This window comes from Capsella rubella, unplaced genomic scaffold (assembly GCF_000375325.1).
Source record: "Capsella rubella cultivar Monte Gargano unplaced genomic scaffold, Caprub1_0 scaffold_1, whole genome shotgun sequence".
NCBI classification, from domain to species: domain Eukaryota; kingdom Viridiplantae; phylum Streptophyta; class Magnoliopsida; order Brassicales; family Brassicaceae; genus Capsella; species Capsella rubella.
In genome coordinates, this window is record NW_006238923.1 from 12,365,814 (window position 1) to 12,390,459 (window position 24,646).

The 24,646-nt window shown below is 33.0% G+C and overlaps 3 protein-coding genes and 3 pseudogenes across 3 annotated transcripts; all 6 read right to left on the bottom strand.

Annotated features, from left to right (window-relative positions):
• Nucleotides 1-5,103: 5,103 nt before the first annotated feature.
• On the bottom strand, nt 5,104-5,440 carry LOC111832355 (annotated as a pseudogene).
• Nucleotides 5,441-6,991: 1,551 nt separating this feature from the next.
• LOC111828710 (defensin-like protein 43) lies at nt 6,992-7,325 on the bottom strand. The gene is made up of 2 exons (XM_023777265.1): nt 7,241-7,325; nt 6,992-7,146 (listed from the first exon to the last, which is right to left on the bottom strand). The coding sequence occupies exons 1-2, from the start codon at nt 7,323-7,325 to the stop codon at nt 6,992-6,994; spliced, it is 240 nt and encodes a 79-aa protein (XP_023633033.1).
• Nucleotides 7,326-8,809: 1,484 nt separating this feature from the next.
• LOC111828704 lies at nt 8,810-9,143 on the bottom strand (annotated as a pseudogene).
• A 3,656-nt stretch (nt 9,144-12,799) lies between these two features.
• LOC111828705 lies at nt 12,800-13,366 on the bottom strand (annotated as a pseudogene).
• A 3,444-nt stretch (nt 13,367-16,810) lies between these two features.
• Nucleotides 16,811-19,638, bottom strand: LOC17900259 (auxin response factor 22). Its single transcript, XM_006305963.2, is given in 15 exon segments — nt 16,811-16,843; nt 16,846-16,879; nt 16,958-17,145; nt 17,246-17,514; nt 17,606-17,744; nt 17,836-17,908; nt 17,991-18,104; nt 18,213-18,377; nt 18,493-18,583; nt 18,659-18,743; nt 18,828-18,971; nt 19,066-19,122; nt 19,225-19,320; nt 19,400-19,518; nt 19,590-19,638. Coding segments are annotated over 15 exon segments (1,656 nt in total).
• Nucleotides 19,639-23,198: 3,560 nt separating this feature from the next.
• On the bottom strand, nt 23,199-23,532 carry LOC111828727 (defensin-like protein 43). Its single transcript, XM_023777351.1, has 2 exons — nt 23,448-23,532; nt 23,199-23,353 (listed from the first exon to the last, which is right to left on the bottom strand). Exons 1-2 carry the CDS (start codon nt 23,530-23,532, stop codon nt 23,199-23,201), a joined length of 240 nt encoding a protein of 79 aa, XP_023633119.1.
• Nucleotides 23,533-24,646: the final 1,114 nt, after the last annotated feature.

Below are 24,646 nucleotides of genomic sequence, written 5' to 3' on the forward strand. Positions count from 1 at the left end.
ATAAAAAAGTACAAATAAAAATTTGGAATTTTTTTCCCTCAACAGATTTGTAAAGTTAGGATATTAAATTATCTAGTATTGAGAAGGATGAGTATTGGGATCTCTCTCTCTCTCTATTGGTTTCATTTCTTGGTTTAATAATAACAATTAGGTTAAAACTTGCGCTATGTCACGAGGTTGTTGTTAAAACAAAAGCTTCATCATCAATTGACATCGTACCAAATCAACACAGAACTTCAACCTCGTCCCAAATTTCCTTTCAAACCGCACATATCGAGAGCTATTGAAGCCACATAATATGTACATCAAACTTCCCAGCCATAACATCTAAATCACTTTGCATGAGAAACTTCTCACTGTAGGAATTAGGCAAGGTTCACAAGAAATATTAGAATGGGTGAGATTAAGCCAGAGAGAGATGGGTCGAATCCAGAATTGAGATTCTCTAAAACAGCGAGACCAGAGTAAAGCTCTTCGAGCTTGGTTCTTATGAGTTGCAAGGTCGTGGTCCTTACACCGGAGTCTGTCGATGGTCATTGGACCGATCAATCTACTGTGCTCTCAATCATAGATTGTTCAATTTTGGCTTTGTCGATTGGGGTGTTTAATTTTACGGTTTGTTGTGTTCAGTTTTGAAATCGGGTTGAAATAAGGTTTAGTTTGGTTAATAGAATTCTTTAGTTGGTTAAGAAAATATTAAACCAACAATAAACCTCATCAACTTTGATTAATGGGGCAATAGATGATATTCGATACTTTGAGGAGGAAATAGCAATAGAACTTTGGATTTGGGTGGAAATAAGTTTAGAATTATCGATTCCGGGATATATTTAACGAGGTTGAAGTTCTACGTAGATCTGATATGATGCCATACTTCTCGGTGAGAAATAGGACGTCGATCCTCAATAACCTAAAGAAAATTTCAAGACTTTCTTCCAAAAAATTTCAAACATACACAAGAACTTTTCAACTTTTTTTTCTCCAGTTTAATACTTGTGTAAGTATTTTTATAATTAATATTTTTCTTGATAAAATAAATTTTTTTATTGTGTTGTGTAACGCCCGTGTTCTGGAAAATAATAGGAGACTTGAGTGTGTATAAGAAGTTTAATTCCGGTTGATTTCCTAGGAGACTTGAGGGTGGAGTCGGTTTAATTCCGGTTGATTTCCTAAACTGGTCGATTTGTCAATTGAATCAAAAGAAGTTTAATTAATGTTGGTTTAGTTAAATCCTGGTTTAATCAGATTAAACCAAAAACCCTATTTTTATAAGGAACGCCTCTTCTCTCTTTTGTTTTGTCACTGCTTGTTTCTGAGAATTTAGTTTGAGAAAATGAGAATGAGAAGTTCACTTGTGAAAAGGAGAGGGTTAGCTTTGCTTTGGTGTTTAAGGCAAGGGAAGCAGATTCGTCACGTCTTGGTATAATAGAGTTACGACGTATCAAATCTTATCGAAAGGTAACGAAATTTGGTAGGTTTGCTATTAAGGCGTGTAGGTTGATTTTCCTTTTTACAGAAGTGAATTACGATTTAAAATCAGTGAGTTTTATGCAGTTTGGTGAGACGCTTCTTCTCTATTGCGATCTAGGATCAGCGGAGTTTGTAAGTGCGATCGTGGTTTCATCGTTTCTTTGATCGGCAGTTTTGTGGGAAGCTTAGTGACGTCTAGGTCTTGCTTTCAACCGAAGGGATTCAGAAGTTAACGGTTGGTTTCTGGTTTAGGGCTTCGTTTCGGCGGCTGTAATTTTTCTGTTGTTTCTGTCCATTTTGGTTTACAGAGATTTTGTTTCTGTGGATTGTTGTAGGGCGTTGTTTGGCTGTTGCAGTCGCGAACAGAGTCTTTTCTGGTTGTATTCGTTATTCAAATCACCTTGTTAAGGTGAGTGCGTGACCATGAGCTTATCTAAGCGATTGAGATTGAGGGACCTGTTTATGATGATTTGTAGGTGAATTGGAAGTATTATTGGATGTTTAGCTTGCAGAATGGTTTGTTTATGTTATATTTGTGGGTGTTATCTCATTGCTTGTGTGTATAGCTCGTAGATGGGAAGATCGCCCTCACTAAGTATTTATGAAACACTTATGCATCTCATTGTGTTTGTGGTGCAGGTAAAGTGTGACGTGGAATCATGGCGAGGACAGGAGGATGATCTAGGGGCTCGTTGGTGTTCTTGAATTATTGTTGGAATTTTTAGGTTATTAGACTGGAATTTAGAAGCATGATAGGGTGATTGTGTTTCTGAAATAGTTGTTGATTGGTTTGGTTTAATGGAATTGTTTGGTTTAATTTATTATTATTAATTAGGGTCGGTTTAGCTGGTTTAGTGGTTTAAATTGATTAGGATCGGTTTAACTGGTTTTGAATTTATTGGGTTAATCCGGTTTGCATGTTAAAAGAAAAAAATGGGATGGATTCTTTCAATTTGGTATCAGAGCCCTTACGGTTCTAGGTGATGATTTGTAGGTGAACTGGAAGTGTTATTGGATGTTTAGCTTGCTGGATGGTTTGTTTATGTTATATATGTTGATGTTATCTCATTGCTTGTTTGTATAGCTCGTAGATGGGAGGATCGCCCTCACTAAGTATTTATGAAATACTTATGAATCTCTTTCTGTGATGCAGGTAAAGAAAAAGTGTGATCCGTGGAATCATGGCGAGGAGAGGAGAATGATCTAGGGGCTCGTTGGTGTTCTTGAATTATTGTTGGAATTGTTTGGTTTAATTGATTTAAATTAATTAGGGCCGGTTTAGCTGGTTTGAGTTGATTAGGTTAATCCGGTTTGCATGTTAAAAGAAAAAACGGGATGGGTTCTTTCAATTTGGTATCAGAGCCCTTACGGTTCTAGGGCGAGAGTAAACTGGTGATTTTTTTTAATGTGATGTGTGAATTTTGTTTATGAGAAATGATGATGTGGATTGCATGCTGATTGATTTGTGTGTTTAATCAATTGTGTGAACATGAATTCCTAGATCATCCTCTTGAGCCTTTAATTAGATTCCACGGTAAGTTGTGATGTTTTGTCTTTTCCATGGAAGGGCGGGTTGTGATGTTGTGGAGGTCAGTTGGTAACAGCTTCCATGGTGGGAAGGTTGTTAAAGGGTGAGGTCTTGGGTTCGAGGAACGCCAAGCGCACCAATAACTTACCTGGTGGGCCAGAGAGCTGCGGGCCAGAAGACTACGCAGATTGGGCCCACATGAGAGAGGTTAGGGTCGATGCGCTGCAGCGCTGTAAGATTCCCATGTGGCGGGGTGTGCCATGTGGCGGAGTGTCCCACTGGACAAGTTGTTACATTAAAAGTCGACTTTTATGTAACAACCGGCCCCGTGGGACACTCCGCCACATGGCACACTCCACCACATGGCAACCTTACAGCGCTGTAGCACATCGACCCTAACCTCTCTCCTATGGGCCCAATCTGGCATGTAGGCTCTCTTGTGGCCCACATGCCCTCATGGCCACCAGGTATCTTTATATATAAATTAGCATTTTCACATTTGAAAATAAACAAAAAATGAAAAATAGACCTAAAGTTATTTTCGGTCACCTATTCGACTACTTTACAATAAAAATGGGCCCCATAATTTTAGAATAGTTTTTAAGAAGTAAACGGCCTTTGCGCCGCTGCCCCTTTATCCAACCTAGTTGAGCGAGACATGTATATACTTCTTGCTGTAGCGTTTTTCTCGTAGACCTATATTTATAGAACATAAAGTTTTTTGTGATTGTCAAAAAGAAGTTTACAATTGGTGGATCTTCCATATATATTAATAAATTTTTATTTTGACACACAAATATTTTTATATAGATTGGTGCATGTATATGGATCTTCACATAAACTAAATAATATTTTTAGTCGAACTAAAGAGATTTTCTTCTTAATTATTTTATTTTTTCAAAAGCAAGGTTGACTCTGATCATATACCATATCAAATTACGCTAAAGAATCGGGTTCAGAGAATAGCTAAGACATTTTGTTTGAAATAAAATGGTTTATTATTATATATATTTTTTAATAACTATTGATGTACTCAGCTCTGGCTCAAGAAATTAGAATCCCCTTGGGCGAAAAATGTTTTTGGCCTTTTATCTAATTTATGCTAAAGAAATTCAATTTTTGGGCCTATAAAACATGATTTTTAAGATATCTTTATATATAAATTAGCATTTTCACATTTGAAAAAAACAAAAAATGAAAAATAGACCTAAAGTTATTTTCGGTCACCTATTCGACTACTTTACAATAAAAATGGGTCCCATAATCTTAGAATAGTTTTTAGAAGTAAACGGCCTTTGCACCGCTGCCCCCTTGTCCAACCTAATTGAGCCAGACCTGTATATACTTCTTGATGTAGCGTTTCTCATGCCAACGGGACTAATGGCCATAACCACCTTATCAACTTCATTTATTCTTGTGACTATGACCAACTTGTCTACCATCTCCCATCGTGGAAATCTGTTAGACAAACTTTGATATCACATGTGTTAACTAGCTTATTAGCGTTTGCTTCAAAGCTCTCTTGGGTTATTTTTTAACTCATATTATCTATCTTGAGATGCCTTGCTTCTTTTTGTTCTTAAACTTTGGATTTATGTATCCTTCTCTTTGTACTAATATTTATGATTTATGAATCAAGTTTTTGGCCCAAAAATTTTTTTTAAATATATTAGAATCTAATCTTAAAATTGCAAATAACGACTTGGTACTTTGCTATACTATCGCAAGGAGAAACTTTATCATAATACCATCCAAAAAATAACAAAACTGATAATTGGTTTCGATTTTATAATAGGTAAAATCATTTGTAAACGTAACAAATAGTTCACCTTAAGGAATTTCTTTTTGCATTTTCTTTATCTTTAATTGTTACCAAACCTAAATCCAAACAAATTTTAACAACTGAAATCATATATACCTCCTCATTTTCTCCGCTTTAAACAACTGAAATCGCAATAAAAGAACTGTATGGTGATTGTAGTTCAGACTTTTGATTAAGAAACTATAATTGTTAAACAATTTTATACTTTCTCATTTAATTTATATTTGTAGCAAAACAACAAAAGAAAGAAAAAAACGTATGAATGCAAATACAAGACTGGTTTCTATGACTTGGTGCAACAACATTTTTTTCCGAAAGAAGTAGCACATCTCCCATATGTGAACCCAGCCTTCCTACAATCCGCCGCACATTTACAATCACCTTATGTCGGCGAACAAGTGTTCTTGCACATATCATCAATTCTCCCAGAAGGTTTGATCTCTGCATGTCCACAAAGTCACCACATATGAATATCATATATAATCATATCGACGTTCTTGCTTTGAAACGATGAAACCTAATCAGAAAACATTACCAGAAGCCAAGATTTTCTAACTGGACAAAGAAGCTGCAATTATAATCAAGAGTAAGAAAGTCATCAAAGTCTTGGTGTTGCCCATTTTCTTGCTTGAAGTATCAAACTATAAAGTCTATTTACAAAATATATTATGTGAGTTTCTAGATTATAAGTAGAACCTATATTTATAGAACATTAAGGTTTTTGTGATTGTCAACAAAAAGTTTACAATTGATGGATCTTCCATATATATTAATAAATTTGAATTTTGACTAACAAATATTTATATATATATACATTGGTGCATGTATATGGATCTTCCTATATAATAAATATTATTTTTACTCTGAGCAAAGAGATTTTTTTCTTGATTATTTTTTGTTTTCAAAAACAACGTTGACCCGGATCATATATAATATCGAATTAGGTTAAAGAACCGTGTTCAGAGAATAGCTAAGATATTTTGTTTAAAATTAAATGGTTTCTTAGTTATGATTTATTTTCTTTTTTGACAACTCTTGATGTGCGAATTCTGGCTTATGTACTCAGCCATGGCTCAATAAATTAGAATGCCCTTGGGAACAAAATGGTTTTGACCTTTTCTCTAATTTATGCTAAAGAAATTCAAATATTTGTGTCCATAAAACATGTCTTAAAGATATTTTTATACACAAATTGGAATTTCCACATTTGAAAAGAAAAAAAATTAAAAATGGACCTAATGATTTTTTTGGTCACCTATTATACTACTTTACAATATTATTGGTCCCTATAATCTTAGAATAGTTCTTAAAAATTAAACGGGCTTTACGCTGTTACCCGTCTGTCCACCTTAGTTGAGCCAGACCTGTATGTACTACTTCATGTAGCCTTTCTCGTGCCAGCGAGACTAACGGCCATTACCACCTTATCCACTTCATTTAGTCCTGTGACTATGACCAACTTGTCTACCATCTCCCATCCTGGAAATCCGTTAGAAAAAGTTTGATCTCACATGTGTTAAATCGCTTATTAGCCTTTGCCTCAAAGCTCTCTATGATTATTTTTTACTCCTATTATCTTTCTTTATAGTCCTTGCTTTTTTTTGTTCTTAAACTTTGGATTTATGTATCTTTCTCTTTGTACTAATATATATGATTAAATGAATATAGTTTTTGCCCAAAACAAATGAGAAATATATTAGAAGCTAATCTTGAAATTGAAAATAACGACACTGTACTTTGCTATGCTATCACAAGGAGAAGCTTTATCATAAGACCTTGTTGCCTAATCATTTTCCAAATAATACCAACGTAAAAAATAGCATAACTAATAACTGGTTTCGATTTTATAATAGTTACAATCATTTGTAAACGTAACATATAGTTCACCTTAAGGATATTTTGTTTTTGTTTTTCTTTCTCTTTAATTGTTACCAAACCTAAATCCAAACTAATTTTAACAAGTCTATAGAAATCATAATTACCTAATCATTTTCTCCGCTTTAAATAACTGAAATCGCAATAAAAGAAATGTATGGTGATAATAGTTCAGACATTTGATTAAGAAAACTACAATCATCAAATAATTTTATATTTTCTCATTTATTTTTTTTTGTGGAAAAACAACAAAAGAAAATAAAAACATATCAATGTCAAGACAAGATCGGTTTCCATCACTTGGTGCAACAACATTTGTTTCCAAAAGAAGTAGCACAACTCCCAGATGAGAACCCAGCCTTCCTACAATCAACCACACATTTATCATAATTGTACGTTGGGGAACAAGTATTCTTGCACATATCATCAATTCTCCCAGAAGGTTTGATCTCTGCATGTCCACAAAGTCACCACATATGAATATCATATATAATCATATCAACGTTCTTGCTTTCAAACGATGAAACCTAATCAGAAAACATTACCCGAAGCCAAAATGTTGTAACTGGAAAAAGAAGCTGCAATTATAATAAAGAGTAAGAAAGTCATCGAAGTCTTCGTGTTGCCCATTTTCTTGCTTGAAGTATCAAACTGAAAAGTCTATTTTAAAAATATGTTATATGAGTTTCTAGATTGTAAGTAGAAGCTATATTTATTGAACATAAAGTTTTTTGTGATTGTCAAAAAGAAGTTTACAATTGGTGGATCTGCCATATATATTAATAAATTTGTATTTTGACTAACAAATATTTTTATATAGATTGGTGCATGTATATGGATCTTCACATATACCAAATAATATTTTTACTCGGACTAAAGAGATTTTCTTCTTAATTATTTTATTATTTCAAAAACAAGGTTGACCCTGATCATATACCATATCAAATTAGGCTAAAGAATCGGGTTCATAGAATATCTAAGATATTTGGTTTGAAATAAAAGGGTTTATTATTTTAAATTTTTTTTCACAACTATTGATGTGCTTAACACGTGGAAATAAATTGGAATTATGGCTTATGTACTCAGCTTTGGCTCAAGAAATTAGAATGCCCTTGGGCAAAAAATGTTTTTGGCCTTTTATCTAATTTATGCTAAAGAAATTCAAATTTTTGGGCCTATTAAACATGAGTTTTAAGATATCTTTATATATAAATTGGCATTTTTACATTTGAAAAGAAACAAAAAATGAAAAATAGACCTAAAGTTATTTTCGGTCACCTATTCGACTACTTTACAATAAAAATGGGCCCCATAATCTTAGAATATATTTTTAGATGTAAATGGCCTTTGCGCCGCTGCCCCTCAGTCGACCCTAGTTGAGCCAGACCTGTATATACTTCTTGATCTAGCACCTTATCAACTTCATTTATTCTTGTGACTATGACCAACTTGTCTACCATCTCCCATCGTGGAAATCCGTTAGACAAACTTTGATCTCACATGTGTTCACTAGCTTATTAGCCTTTGCTTCAAAACTCTCTTGGGTTATTTTTTAAACTCATATTATCTATCTTTAGATGCCTTGCTTGTTTTTGTTCTTAAACTTTGGATTTATGTATCCTTCTCTTTGTACTAATATTTATGATTTATGAATCAAGTTTTTCGCCGAAAAAAAGTGAAATATATTAGAATCTAATCTTGAAATTGCAAATAACGACTTGGTACTTTGCTATACTATCACAAGGGGAAATTTTATCATTTTCAATATAATACCATCCAAAAAATAACAAAACTGATAATTGGTTTTGATTTTATAATAGTTACAATCATTTGTAAACGTAACATATAGTTCACTCTTTTTGTTTCTCTTTAATAGTTAAATCCAAAATAATTTTAACAAGTCTACATAAATCATAATTACCTCCTCATTTTTTCTCCAATTAAATAACTGAAATCGCAATAAAATAATTGTATGGTGATTGTAGTTCAGACTTTTGATTAAGTAAACTATAATCGTTAAACAATTTTATATTTTCTTATTTAATTTATTATTTGTAGCAAAACAACAAAAGAAAGAAGAAAACGTATGAATGCAAATACAAGACTGGTTTCTATCACTTGGTGCAACAACATTTGTTTCCGAAAGAAGTAGCACATCTCCCAGATGTGAACCCAACCTTCCTACAATCCGTCGCACATTTACCATCACCGTACGTCGGCGAACAAGTATTCTTGCACATATCATCAACTCTCCCAGAAGGTTTGATCTCTGCATGTCCACAAAGTCACCACATATGAATATCGTATATAATCATATCGACGTTCTTGCTTTGAAACGATGAAACCTAATCAGAAAACATTCCCTGAAGCCAAGATGTTGTAACTGGACAAAGAAGTTGCAATTATAATCAAGAGTAAGAAAGTCATCGAAGTCTTGGTGTTGACCATTTTCTTGCTTGAAGTATTAAACTATAAAGTCTATTTACAAAATATCTTATGTTAGTTTCTAGATTATAAGTAGAAGCTATATTTATAGAACATTAAGGTCTTTGTGATTGTCAAAAAGAAGTTTACAATTGATGGATCTTCCATATATATTAATAAATTTGTATTTTGACTAACAATATTTATATATATATTGGTGCATGTATATGGATCTTCCTATATAATAAATAATAATTTTATTCTGAGTAAAGAGATTATTTCTTAATTATTTTTCTGTTTTCAAAAACAACGTTGACCCGGATCATATATAATATCGAATTAGGTTAAAGAACCGGGTTCAGAGAATAGCTAAGATATTTTGTTTAAAATTAAATGGTTTCTTAGTTATGATTTATTTTCTTTTCTGACAACTCTTGAAGTGCGAATTATTGCTTATGTACTCAGCTCTGGCTCAAGAAATTAGAATGCCTTTGGGCGAAAAATGTTTTTGGCCTTTTATCTAATTTGTGCTAAAGAAATTCAATGTTTTGGGCCTAAAAAAAACATGAGTTTTAAGATATCTTTATTATTAATTAGCGTTTTAACATTTGAAAAGAAACAAAAAAAATAAAAAATAGACGTAAAGTTATTTTCGGTCACCTATTCGACTACTTTACAATAAAATGCCCCATAATCTTAGAATAGTTTTTAGAAGTAAACGGCCTTTGCGCCGCTGACCCTTTTTCCAACCTAGTTGAGCCAGACCTATATATACTACTTCATGTAGCCTTTCTTGTGCCAGCGAGACTAACGGCCATGACCACCTTATCAACTTCATTTATTTTATGACTATGACCAACATGAGTTTTTTTTGTGATTGTCAAAAAGAGGTTTACAATTGGTGGATCTGCCATATATATTAATAAATTTGTATTTTGACTAACAAATATTTTTATATACATTGGTGCATGTATATGGATCTTCACATATTGTAGAGATCGTTTTTTGGGCTTCGTTTCATGATAACTAGAAATCGTTTATTTGGAACTGTGCCTCGCAAGTTCAGGCAGCCCAAAGGGTGAAAGGGTGAGGAAAAAAAAAAACAGGAATTACAAGGAATTAGGGACCTCGAAACCGGGATTGACGAGTTAATGTAAAACATGTTAGCCACCAACCCTCACTAAACTATTTAACTAATCAATTAAACAAATTCTATATAAAGTCATATTTTAACTTCGTTAGTAATTCCGTCACGTCGGTTAACGGCTGTTAAAACACGGGTCTGAATCTACCAATAAGTTAAAGATGAGATATTTTTAAACCAAATATATTTAAATGAAGTATTTTTTTTCCAACCAAAAAAGACGAGTTATTAAACGTCCAAATAAAAAATAAATGAGATATTTTTCGGCTTTTTTCCAGTATGGTGATAGTAGTTCAGACTTTTGATTAAGAAAACTATGAAACTTATGAATTTTATACATAAATTGTCATTTTCACATTTGAAAAAAAAAAAAAAAATAGACCTAATGTTATTTTTTGTCACCTATTCTACTACTTTACAATAAAAATGGGTCATATAATCTTAGAATAGTTTTTAAAAACTAAACGGGCTTTACGCCGTTGCCCCACTGTCCACCTTAGTTGAGCCAGACCTATATGTACTACTTCATCTAGCCTTTCTCGTGCCAGCGAGACTAACGGCCATGACCACCTTATCAACTTCATTTATTTTTATGACTATGACCAACTTGTCTACCATCTCCCATTGTGGAAATCCGTTAGAAAAACTTTGATCTCACATGTGTTAAATCGCTTATTAGCCTTTGCCTCAAAGATCTCTATGATTATTTTTTAACTCCTATTATCTATCTTTATATGCCTTGTGTGTTTTTGTTCTTAAACTTTGGATTTATGTATCTTTCTCTTTGGGAAAAAAGATGGCTGGCTACACCAACTATAGAAGAATGCATGATCACACATGCCAAGTATTCTATTGTACACTCATCTACACGAACTAGATGTATTGCATGGCCACATGCATCAACTATACAACGTCATGTAGTCAACACCATAGACATAAAATTCTGGTACACCGGTCAACTGTATGTGGCGTTGACCGGTGTTGACTCCGGCGTTAACCGTTTTTGACAAAAAAATATTACAAAATATTTTTATATAATTTTATTTATACTGTTAAAAAACTAAAAACTATAATTATTTTTGAATTTTTTAATTATACAAAACTATAAACAATTTTAAGATATTATATTATTAAAAAATATAATCTTATGAAAAAATGACGACGGTGATTTTGTACTTAATTCAAGATATTAAAATATAGATTAAAAGTAGAAAAATTCAAGATAGTAAAATAATTCAAGAAACTAAAATCTAAATTAAAACTAGAAAATTCTGTGAATTAATAAGGGAATTACTTATTTTCATATTGTTAATAAAAACATTAACTTATTATTTGATTTGTTTAAATACAAAATCATCATAGCAGTTTTCTTCCTAAGATTATATCTTTTTCATTATACAAAAACATAAAAAATTTAATATATAAACACTAGTTTTGTTTATATCTTTAATGTATTCATTCTAATTATAATTAGTTATTTTTAAAATTTAGAGCTAAACTGATGGTAAAATAATTCAAGATATTAGAATCTATATTAAAACTGGAAAAATCTTATGAATTAGTAAGGGAATTGGTTATTTTCACATTTTCAATCAAAACCATTAATTTATAATGTGATTTACTTAAATACAAAAATCATTATTACAATTTTCTTCCTATGATTATATTTTTTTAAAGTATACAAAACCATAACAATTCATTATAAAATAATTATAGTTTTAATTTTTTAACAGTATAAATAAAATTATATTAAAAAAATGGAATATTGTTTTGGTAAAAAAAATCAACGCCGGAGTCAATACCGGTCAACGCCAGAGTCACTTGACCGGTGTACCAGAATTTTATGTCTATGGTGTTGACTACATGATGTTGTATAATTGATGCATGTGGCCATGCAATACATCTAGTTGGTATAGCTGAGTATACAATATGATATTTGACATGTGTGACCATGCATTCTTCTATAGTTGGTGTAGTGAGACATTTTTTTTCCTTCTCTTTGTGCTAATATTTATGAATAAATGAATCAAGTTTTTGTCCAAAAAAAAAGAGAAATATATTAGAAGCTAATCATGAAATTACAAATAACAACATGGTACTTTGCTATGCTATCACAAGGAGAAGCTTTATCATAAGACCTTGTTGCCTAATCATTTTCAAAATAATACCAACGAAAAAAATAACATAACTAATAACTTGTTTTGATTTTATAATAGTTACAATCATTTGTAAACATAACATACAGTTCACCTTAAGAATATTTATTTTTTCTTTTTTCATTCTCTTTAATTGTTACCAAACCTAAATCCAAAGTAATTTTAACAAGTCTACAGAAATCATAATTACCTAATCATTTTCTCCGCTTTAAATAACTGAAATCGCAATAAAAGAAATCTATGGTGATAGTAGTTCAGACTTTTTATTAAGAAAACTACATTCGTCAAATAATTTTATATTTTCTCATTTAATTTTAAATTTGTGGAAAACCAACAAAAGGAAATAAAACATATCAATGTAAAGACAAGATCGGTTTCTATCACTTGGTGCAACAACATTTGTTTCGGAAAGAAGTAGCACAACTCCCAGATGAGAACCCAGCCTTCCTTCAATCAGCCACACATTTATCATAATCGTACGTTGGCGAACAAGTATTCTTGCACATATCATCAATTCTCCCAGAAGGTTTGATCTCTGCATGTCCACAAAGTCCCCACATATGAATATCATATATAATCATATCAACGTTCTTGCTTTCAAACGATGAAACCGAATAAGAAAACATTTCCTAAAGCCAAAATGTTGTAACTGGAAAAAGAAGCTGCAATTGTAATAAAGCGTAAGAAAGTCATCGAAGTCTTGGTGTTGCCCATTTTCTTGCTTGAAGTATTAAACTGAAAAGTCTATTTAAAAATATGTTATATGAGTTTCTAGATTGTAAGTAGAAGCTATATGAATATCATATATAATCATATCAACGTTCTTGCTTTCAAACAATGAAACTGAATAAGAAAACATTACCTGAAGCCAAAATGTTGTAACTGGAAAAAGAAGCTGCAATTGTAATAAAGAGTAAGAAAGTCATCGAAGTCTTGGTGTTGCCCATTTTCTTGCTTGAAGTATTAAACTGAAAAGTCTATTTAAAATATGTTATATGACTTTCTAGATTGTAAGTAGAAGCTATATTTATAGAACATAATGTTTTTTTTTGTGATTGTCAAAAACAAGTTTACAATTGGTAGATCTGCCATATATATGAATAAATTTGTATTTTGACTAACAAATATTTTTATATAGATTGGTGCATGTATATGGATCTTCACATATACCAAATAATATTTTTACTCGGACTAAAGACATTTTCTTCTTAATTGTTTTATTATTTTAAAAGCAAGGTTAACCCTGATCATATACCATATCAAATTATGCTAAAGAATCGGGTTCAGAGAATAGCTAACACATTTGGTTTGAAAAAATGGGTTTATTATTTTTAAATTTTTTGACAACTATTGATGTGCTTAGCACCTGGAAATAAATTGGAATTATGGCTTATGTACTCAGCTCTGGCTCAAGAAATTAGAATGCCCTTGGGCAGAAAATGTTTTTTGCCTTTTATCTAATTTATGCTAAAGAAATTCAATTTTTTGGGTTTAAAAAATATCTTTATATATAAATTGACATTTTCACATTTGAAAAGAAACAAAAAAATGAAAAATAGACCTAAAGCTATTCTCGGACACCTATTCTAAAGCTATTCTCGGACATGATTTTATAATAGTTACATTCATTTGTAAACGTAACATATAGTTCACCTTAAGGAAATTCTTTTTTCTTTTTCTTTCTCTTTTTTTTTTTGAATAATCAAAGAGGTTCTGTGCCGAAGCCCATACATCCCCTCAGGCCCGAAACCAAAGCTTGTTATATGGTTTCGTCCCAAGTGCTACTCGAACCGGCGACCTCTAAGCTTTTGCTAGAGAGCTTTACCAATTGAGCTATTAGCACTTGGTCTTTTTCTTTCTCTCTAATTGTTACCAAACCTAAAGCCAAACTAATTTTAACAAGTCTACATAAATAAAATTACCTCCTCATTTTCTCCGCTTTATATAACTGAAATCGCAATAAAAGAACTGTATGGTGATCCCACCACTCCACACTTGTTTGGGTTCGACTCTAATACCACTTGTAACACCCCGGCCGTCAACTCTTAAGTGGGCCCCATGTTCACTCTTATCCCATGGCTCACCTCTCTTGATGGACCTCACGTCCTCTCACTAGACCCGTGAGCCCATCCATATCTTACGATCGGTTTGCTACGTCCGGGAGGCTTAAAGACTTGTTGAAATGACCCAACCCGTTTTTCTTAGTATGCAAACCAGATTAACCCAATTAATTCAAACCAGCTAAACCAACAAAATTGGTCCTAATCAATTTAAACCAACTAAACCAGCTAAACCGGTCCTATTCAAGTTAAACCAATTAAACCAAACAAATCAATTAAACCAATCCAATCAGTAATAACCAGCAGAAGACTTAACCAAATAATCCAAATAATTTAATTGCATTAAACCAGAATTTCAACCAAAACAGTCATCATCCAGAAAGAGAAATAACAACCTAAAATGTTTCGAAGTTCCGGAATAACATCCTAACCATTCATACAATAATTCAGAAACAACCAACGCGTCCCTAGATCATCCCGCGCTCCACGCCTTGATTCCATGGTCACACTTTTCCTGTACCTGCTTCAGGAAAAAAGATGCATACTTAGTGAGCATTCATCCCATTAATGGCTATACACACAAGCAATAATGAAACACATTCAAGTATTAACCATCACAAGCATCAACAATCTATGATCAATCAATATAAAAGCCAATCTGACGACTATTGTCGATCGACACTCGAGACTATCCTTGCGAGAAAGAAAGTTTGTGTCGATCGACACCGAAGCCCTTACTTTGCTCCAGTCGCTTCTCATCGATGGGTCTCCCCTTCCTTGCACTCCATGGCCGAAATAACACTTCCTCAGGCTCGCCCAAAGTCCCCAAATCATAGAAAACAAGCATAGAAGCAAAGAAATAAATCATCAATCAAAGGAACACCAAAACATGCATTAAAACTGCTTAGATAAGCCTTGGTCATGCACTCACCTTTAAATCTAGAAGAACAGCAAGGAAACAGAGACTAAGAGGGACAAAACAAGCTCGCCTAACACCACACACCAAGGATCTAACCTCCTCTAGCCTTGAACCACCAAGAATAAGCTTCAACCTCTCCAACAACACACTCAAAAGCACCAAAAGATCTATTTCTCACTCTCTGCTCTTCTCTCAAAACTCACAAAGCGACAACTGAAGAAAACCAGAGAAACGACGCCCCTTAATCCTTTTAGTAGCCCTAGGTTTCCCCAAACCGAAATCTAATCAAACCGACGATTTTAAACCTATACCGTCAAACCAGAGATTACTAGTGTCGATCGACCCATCCGGTTTTCCAGACACGGGTGTTATACTTATTTACCGATTCTACAAATCACCACATGATCTTTGCTTGTGTTTTTGCCTTACTCACTCAGTTCTGATAACCACTTCTGAAAGGTCACCCATCATTGGACTACTCCAGCATAAGCACGCTTAATTGTGAAGTTCTCTTGGGACCTTTGACCGAAATGATTAGTACACTTTGGTGACATATGTGACCAAATCAAGTCAATTAAACATCTCCATAAACTAGGGTTTCACACCTCCTAACACCAACGACCACAAATCTCTCTTTATCTATGGTAGAACCCCAAGAACATGCTACAGAACACTCCAGAAATCCCTTGATGTAAGTTAGAGTATATTTTTTAATATATTTCCTTAGTTTACGTATGATTATGAACTATTAGTTTACTTCATAGTTTATAAAGTAAGCAATATATTCATCATACTTAAAATAAAAAGCTCGTACCGAAAATATTAAAAAAATTAGAAAGGTATTATTTTCAAATATATGTTGTAGTGACATCTCAAGTGCTAGCTTGATTATTACAGCTAAAACTAAAATCTTTTATTTGTGGGTTAAAATGGATCGATTTCAAAGTAGGATTTATTTATTATTTCATATAAATTCCTATATTCAAGGCATGTTGAATGTAACATAAATTATTGGAGTCAAACTCTGGTAAGAGATATCGAATAAATAAGTATTTAGTCACTTGGAATATGTAAACTATATATTTGGAATATGTAACGTTAAATCTCTAACTATTTAATGACTCTATATTTAGTGTTACAATTAAAAAAAAGTATCATAAAAAGCATAATATCACAAGAACAGAGAGATATTTATTTTATTAATGAACTATAGAGAGATACATATTAGAGACGCATACGACAACAATGAACATTGTTGACAATTAAAAACAAAAGAAGAAGACATCACAATACTAGAAAACAAGAACATATCTAAAATTTATATAATAAGAACTTCTAAAACCATTATTGCCTCTATTACACCACGAAACATTGCCATTTAAGCTTATGATTTAGTTTGAGAGATTGGTCTCTCAGACTTCAATTTATTGACCTCCTCCTTTGAACATATTAATATCTTCTTCACCATGTTGCAAAATTCACTATATGAACACAATACCAAAAATGTAATATTATCTCTAAAAATATTAACTAATTTATAATTAAAAAAAAAATCTTACAGCCATGGAACGTCCCCAATAAGGACATGATCTCCTTCATGGTCTATAAAAACCATTTCCCATTGGTTACGGGATCGCAACTCCCCTCCAAGATCAAAGAGCTTCTCCAGTTCATAAATTAATTGATCATATCCATTAAGAACACTTAAATCCAGAGCTCTTCCTACAGTTACACCTTGCATTTGAACCTTTTCAATAACATCATATATATTAAAGTTGTGTGAGTGGATTACAATGTGAAAAAAGTTCATGTATGAAAAATTAAGAATATGATGATCTTATACTTACCTTAGTACAACTTCTAGTTGAACTAAACTGCTTACTTTCTGCCATCTTTGGTAATTTAAATGTTTGGGTCAAACCAAATTCTTTTTCTTGACAGAGTTTTGAAGTATTAGATACTTGGTATGACTCATTTTTTCCGGAAGGAACAACAAGAGAGACTCCAAACAATCTAAGACTAGTGCCTCCTTCATTGGTCATGCTTGGTTGTACCACTTCTGGATTTTGTGTTAATATAGGAGGCAAGAGATGTGGTGATGATGATGATGACGAGCCTTTATATATATAACAAGAATAGTGAGAAGGTAACAAAAAGAATTTCACATTAAATAGGTGTTTATAAGAATGTCTCTATTTATTATTTACCAATTTTGTTAACATGTCGTGAACGCTTGTTCTTGAGCAAAAATGATTGGGGAACATTTGATGAAGGCGGTATATGCTCGATTTCCCATGGAGAAACCTTTTCAGGCCTGGGAAAAGACGCAAATTCATCCCATTGCACCTTGAAAATTAGAGTTAATTAGTCATATTTTATTTATTACACTCAAAACCATATTTTAAAAAAATGTTACAAATTTTGAATGAAAATTTACTTGTAAGCTTCGCCATTCTGAATCCTTCCAATGAGGGGAGAAATTATTAACTCCAATAATTGTCCCAGAATATCTTAGTCAATAAAAAAAAACGTTTCATATAATGGAGAATGAATGAGAAAAAAAATATATTAAAAAAATTGATATGGTAGTACCTTTTTACAGAGAAATCATCAGCCTCGAACCGCATAGTAAATCTGGATCCGACATTAAACTTATTGTTCACAGCATCCAAGAATTTGTCGTACTTGACAATAAATTGACTTGATCTGATACATATCAAAAGCCAAAATATAAACATGCATACATGTTAAAGAAACAAATCTTATGATATTTCATAGAATCATTAATGTGAGTTCACGTTGTTCTTTAATTACCTTGGCTTGAAAAATACGGTGAACATACATTGGTTATTAAAAGCATGCAATGCAGAAGCAATTACTCCATGTCTCATATTTTCTGTTGATACTAGTGACGAAGTTATGTTTCCTTGTTGATGTCTTGCCCGTCTGATACCAACTCGTAATTCTCCAGTTTCTCCCCTGAAACCACATGTAAATCATTTAAATCCAATACTCAAAACGCAAAAGATATGTAAAAAGTTTATATAATATATTACCAAAGGAGTATAAAAGCATCACCAACAACTAAACTTACCGAAGGAGTATAAAAGCATCGCCAACAACTAAACTTTTTGTTGTTACGAATGCACTCCATCCTGTAGTTAAAAGATGTCTTTGTGGTGTTCCTAAACTCAACAAAAAAAATTATTAGTTACTAATTACGATTTTCAAATATTTTTGTGAATAAAAGAATTTCGTACCCCTGAAACTGTGTTTGAATTTCCAAACACTATCATGTAGATCTTTAGTAAGAATATCTTGGGTAGGCACCGGTATACCCATATCCTAATATGGCAATATTTAGTACACAAGTGTGAAATAAAAGCTTAAATTTTTGATTCAAATAATAGGAAAACTAAACAAAAATACCAGTGGAGGGAGACATTCAGTTGCACTTCTCTTGGGGACCGATAATCCGCCATGAGTGCTTGTATCTGAGGCCGTTAAAATCTTCATAAAAGAATTAACTTTTGGCCTATATTGGCTATCATTTTGAGTTGGGATTACGACTTGCTATACATTAATGAATATTAGAAAATCAGTTAGAGATAATAGGAGGAATCATCTAATCAAGACTAAAGTAAAAATTTGATTATATTTCACCCACTCTTGCATCTGGTATCAATGTAATCTCAGCGTAAACTTGATCAGTATTTTTTTCCGCCTAAAATCAAAATTTTAAAAATTAACAATTTACTTCTGGATATAATGAGATAAAATATACAAAATAAGATAATGATGCTCATGTGTATTTCTTATCTCATACCTTAAGCCTAACAGAAATAACACGACATTCGAGCTTGGAAGGAAGATCAAAATTTGATTGTATTTGATTTAATTCTTCTCGTGTAGCAGCCTCAACCTGAAAATTTTATGAAAATGTTTCAAATACCTTATTGAAAACAAAACAGGGGATATAGATAGAAAGAGAGAGAACTAACTAGCTCTATGTGGCCTTGAGGAAAATAATAGACTTTATCTCCAAGATTTGGAAGATGACACAAAGGTCCAGCACACAATTTCCATAATTGCTCATACATATAGCTTTCGCTTCCATAAACTAGTTAAAAATAACCAAAATATTAAAACCCAATAAAGTTCATAACGAAAGAAAAAAATAAAACTTCTTACATGTGCCTGATAAATCAGGTTGTACATTTGCAACGTTGCAACCATCCATTTGTTTTTATCCAAGGATCAACTTCTCTCCCTATCATGAAAACACAAAATGACACATTACTTCCAAAAATATAACATAAAATAATAATAAACATTGTGAAAAAGGAGAAATTCAAAATTATCCTTTTTCAAATATTACTTTTCAAAAATATCATCTTTCAAATTTGATAAAAAAAAACCACTAAAAATATTTAAAATTTACCTCATATGTGTGTAAGCTTATAAATATACACACAAATTTCTTTTCGATGTGTATAAAGTTTTTTATATATTTAATAAATACCGTATATATATCTTATAAAACCTTTTAAAAACCTTATAAACCCTTATAGAAACTTTTTAAAAACCTTATAAAAATGATTTAAAACGTCTTTAAACATTATAAGTTAATCAAATCTAAAGTACCTTGTAAACTATATAAAACTCTATAATATATATTATATATTACAAAAATGTTAAATCATATAACTATAGAATTAAAATAATACCTAGATCTAATGAAGTGGAGAGAAATTCCTAATATTGCTCAAGCTATATATGGTTAATGTATACTATTTTTCTTCTTGGAGCGATATTATTTATTTTTAAATGAGTTTTATGAACTAGAGAGACAAGTATTTATAATAAAAAAATACTAAAGTTGTACTTCTTTAGAGTCAAACTTTTTGAATATGTATTTAATTACGTTACCAAAAATTATATACTTGAATCAAGGTAAGTTTTTGATTGATCATTCTTTTGACTGATCATTTTGAAGGTAATTTTGGAATATTCATTAATTTAGTGATTGATCATTATTTAATGACATTACCAAAAATGATATACTTGAATAAAGGTAATTTAGTGATTGATCGACACCGATGCTCTAGACATCGATCTAGTTGCTTGGCCTCGACAAATCTCCATTTCCAGGCTCTCCGGGGATGATGATAACTCTCTAAAGGGTCATACAGAGGCACAATAACATATAAACAATCAAACAATTAAAGAAATCAACCAAAGAATTAAAGAAATCAACCAAACAATTTTGAAACCACCCAAAACAATAATTAAGCCGCTCAGATAAGTCATAGTCATGCACTCACCTCTTTATTGGAATGAAAGAATGACAAAAGCATGGAGAACAGAGGAATATCATAACCCTCATGTAACGCCCCAACCATCAACTCTCCAGTAGGTCTCATGTTCACTCTCATCCCATGGGCCCACCTCTCTTGATGGGCCTCACGTCCTCTCACTAGGCCCGTGAGCCCATCCATATCTGGATGGTCGGATTTACGTCTTGGAGGCTTAAAGACTTATTTACCGACCCTACAGATCACCACATGATCTTTAGCTTTGTTTTGGCCTCACTCACACAGTTCCGATAACCACTTCCCGGAAGGTTACCCATCCTCGAACTACTCCAGCATCAGCACGCTTAACTGTGGAGTTCTCTCAGGACCTTTGACCAAAAGGATAAGTGCACTTTGGTGACATAGGTGGCCAAATCAATTCAATTAAATCTCTCCGCAAACTGGAGTCTCACAATTCTCCCCCACTAACAGATCGCAACATCCTCGTTGCGCACAATGATCGTTACCCCCTAACAGTGTGAGCCCACCACTCCACACTTGTTTGGGTTCGGCCCTAATACCACTTGTAACACCCCGACCATCAACTCTTAAGTAGGCCCCATGTTCACTCTTATCCCATGGCTCACCTCTCTTGATGGACCTCACGTCCTCTCACTAGGCCCGTGAGCCCATCCATATCTTACGATCGGTTTGCTACGTCCAGGAGGCTTAAAGACTTGTTGAAAATACCCAACCCGTTTTTTAACATGCAAACCGGATTAACCCAATTAATTCAAACCAGCTAAACCAACAAAATCGGTCCTAATCAATTTAAACCAACTAAACCAGCTAAACCGGTCCTATTCGAGTTAAACCAATTAAACCAAACAAATCAATTAAACCAGTCCAATCAGCAATAACCAGCAGAAGACTTAACCAAATAATCCAAATAATTTAATTGCATTAAACCAACATTTATACAATACTGCAAAGACAACCAACGAGTCCCTATATCATCCCGCTCTCCACGCCTTGATTCCGTGGTCACATTTTTCCTGTACATGCATCAGGAAAAGAGATGCATACGTATTTCCAGAAATACTTAGTGAGGCATTCATCCCAGTACTGGCTATACATACAAGCAATAATGAAACACATTCAAGCACTAACCATCACAAGCATCAACATTCTATGAAAAATCAATATAAAAGCCAATCTGACGAGTATTGTCGATCAACACCTTCCACTTGGTGTCGATCGACACTCGCGACTATCCTCGCGAGAAAGAAAGTTTGTGTCGAACGACACTCGCCACTAGTGTCGATCAACACCGAAGCCCCAACTTCGCTCCAGTCGCTTCTCATCGATGGGTCTCCCCTTCCTTGCACTCCATGGCCGAAATAACACTTCCTCAGGCTCGCCCAAAGTCCCCAAATCATAGAAAACAAGCATAGAAGCAAAGAAATCAATCATCCATCAAAGGAACACCAAAATATGCATCAAAACTGCTTAGATAAGACTTGGTCATGCACTCACCTTAAAATCTACTAGAACAGCAAGGAAACAGAGACTAAGAGGGACAAAACAAGCTCTCCTAACACCATACACCACGGATCTAACCTCCTCTAGCCTTGAACCACCAAGAATAAGCTTCAACCTCTCTAAAAACTCACTTAAAAGCACAAAAAGATCTATTTCTCACTCTCTGCTCTTCTCTCAAAACTCACAAAGCAACAACTGAAAAAAACCAGAGAAACGGCACCCCTTAATCCTTTTTGTAGCCCTACGTTTCCCAAAATCGAAATCCAATCAAACCGACAATTTAAAACCTATACCATCAAACCAGAGATTACTAGTGTCAATCGACACCCCTTACTGGTGTCGATCGACCCATCCGGTTTTCCAGACACGGGTGTTATACTTGTTTACCGATTCTACAAATCACCACATGATCTTTCCTTGTGTTTTGGCCTTACTCACTCAGTTCCGACAACCACTTCCCGAAAGGTCACCCATCCTTGGACTACTCCAGCATAAGCACGTTTAACTGTGAAGTTCTCTTGGGACCTTTGACCGGTACTTTGCTATGCTATCGTAAGAAGAAGCTTTCTCAAAAGACCTTGTTGCCTTATCATGTTCAAAATAATACCAACGAAAAAAGTAACAAAAGTAATAACTTGTTTCGATTTTGTAATAGTTACAATCATTTGTAAACGTAACATATAGTTCACCTTAAGGAAACTTTGTTTTTCTTTTTGTTTCTGTTTAATTGTGACCAAACTTAAATCCCAATTAATTTTAACAAGTCTACAGAAATCATAATTACCTAATCATTTTCTCTACTTTAAGTAACTGAAATCGCAATAAAAGAAATGTATGGTGATAGTAGTTCAGACTTTTGATTAAGAAAACTACAATCATCAAACAATTTAATATTTTCTCATTTAATTTGTTATTTGTGAAAAAAAAAAAAAAATAATCAATGTAAAGACAAGATCGGTTTCTATCACTTGGTGCAACAACATTTGTTTCCGAAAGAAGTAGCACATCTCCCAGATGTGAACCCAGCCTTCCTACAATCCGCCGCACATTTACCATCACCGTACGTCGGCGAACAAGTGTTCTTGCACATATCATCAATTCTCCCAGAAGGTTTGATCTCTGCATGTCCACAAATTCACCACATATGAATATCATACATAATCATATCAACGTTCTTGCTTTCAAACAATGACACCTAATCAGAAAACATTACCTGAAGCCAAAATGTTGTAACTGGAAAAAGAAGCTGCAATTATAATAAAGAGTAAGAAAGTCATCGAAGTCTTGGTGTTGCCCATTTTCTTGCTTGAAGTATCAAACTATAAAGTCTATTTAAAAAATATGTTATATGAGTTTCTAGATTGTAAGTAGAAGCTATATTTATAGAACATAAAGTTTTTTGTGATTGTCAAAAAGAAGTTTAAAATTGGTGGATCTGCCATATATATTAATAAATTTGTATTTTGACTAACAAATATGTTTATATACACTGGTGCATGTATATGGATCTTCACATATACTAAATAATATTTTTACTCGGACCAAAGAGATTTTCTTCTTAATTATTTTATTTTTTCAAAAAAAGCAAGGTTGACCATGATCATATACCATATCAAATTATGCTAAAGAATCGGGTTCAGAGAATAGCTAAGACATTTGGTTTGAAATAAAATGGTTTATTATTTTTAATTTTTTTTGACAACTATTGATGTGCTTAACATCTGGAAATAAATTGAAATTATGGCTTATGTACTCAACTCTGGCTAAAGAAATTGGAATGCCCTTGGGCAGAAAATGTTTTTGGCCTTTTATCTAATTTATGTTAAAGAAATTCAATTTTTTGGGCCTATAAAACATGAGTTTTAAGATATCTTTATATATAAATTGGCATATTCACATTTCAAAAGACACAAAAAATGAAAAATAGACCTTAAGTTATTTTCGGTCACCTATTCGACTACTTTTACAATATAAATAGGCCCCATATTCTTAGAATAGTTTTTTCGAACTAAACGGCCTTTGCGCCACTGCCCCTCTGTCCACCCTAGTTGAGCCAGACCTGTAGATATTTCTTGATCTAGCGTTTCTCGTGCCAACGAGACTAATGGCCATAAGCACCTTATCAACTTCATTTATTCTTGTCACTCTGACCAACTTATCTACCATCTCCGATCGTGGACATCTGTTAGACAAACTTTGATCTCACATGTGTTAAATAGCGTATTAGCCTTTGCTTCAAAGCTCTCTTGGGTTATTTTTTAACTCATATTATCTATCTTTAGATGCCTTGCTTGTTTTTGTTCTTAAACTTTGGATTTATGTATCCTTCTATTTGTACTAATATTTATGATTCATAAATCAAGTTTTTGGCCCAAAAAAAAAGTGAAATATTTTAGAATCTAATCTTGAAAT

What these genes read in the sequence shown, in the direction of transcription:
- LOC111828710 (XM_023777265.1), bottom strand. Translation starts at nt 7,325, where the DNA reads ATGGGCAACACGAAGACTTCGATGACTTTCTTACTCTTTATTATAATT. An exon ending in TTACAACATTTTGGCTTCGG is followed by an intron (nt 7,147 to 7,240) that starts GTAATGTTTTCT and finishes GTGGACATGCAG; the next exon opens with AGATCAAACCTTCTGGGAGA.
- LOC111828727 (XM_023777351.1), bottom strand. Translation starts at nt 23,532, where the DNA reads ATGGGCAACACCAAGACTTCGATGACTTTCTTACTCTTTATTATAATT. An exon ending in TTACAACATTTTGGCTTCAG is followed by an intron (nt 23,354 to 23,447) that starts GTAATGTTTTCT and finishes GTGGACATGCAG; the next exon opens with AGATCAAACCTTCTGGGAGA.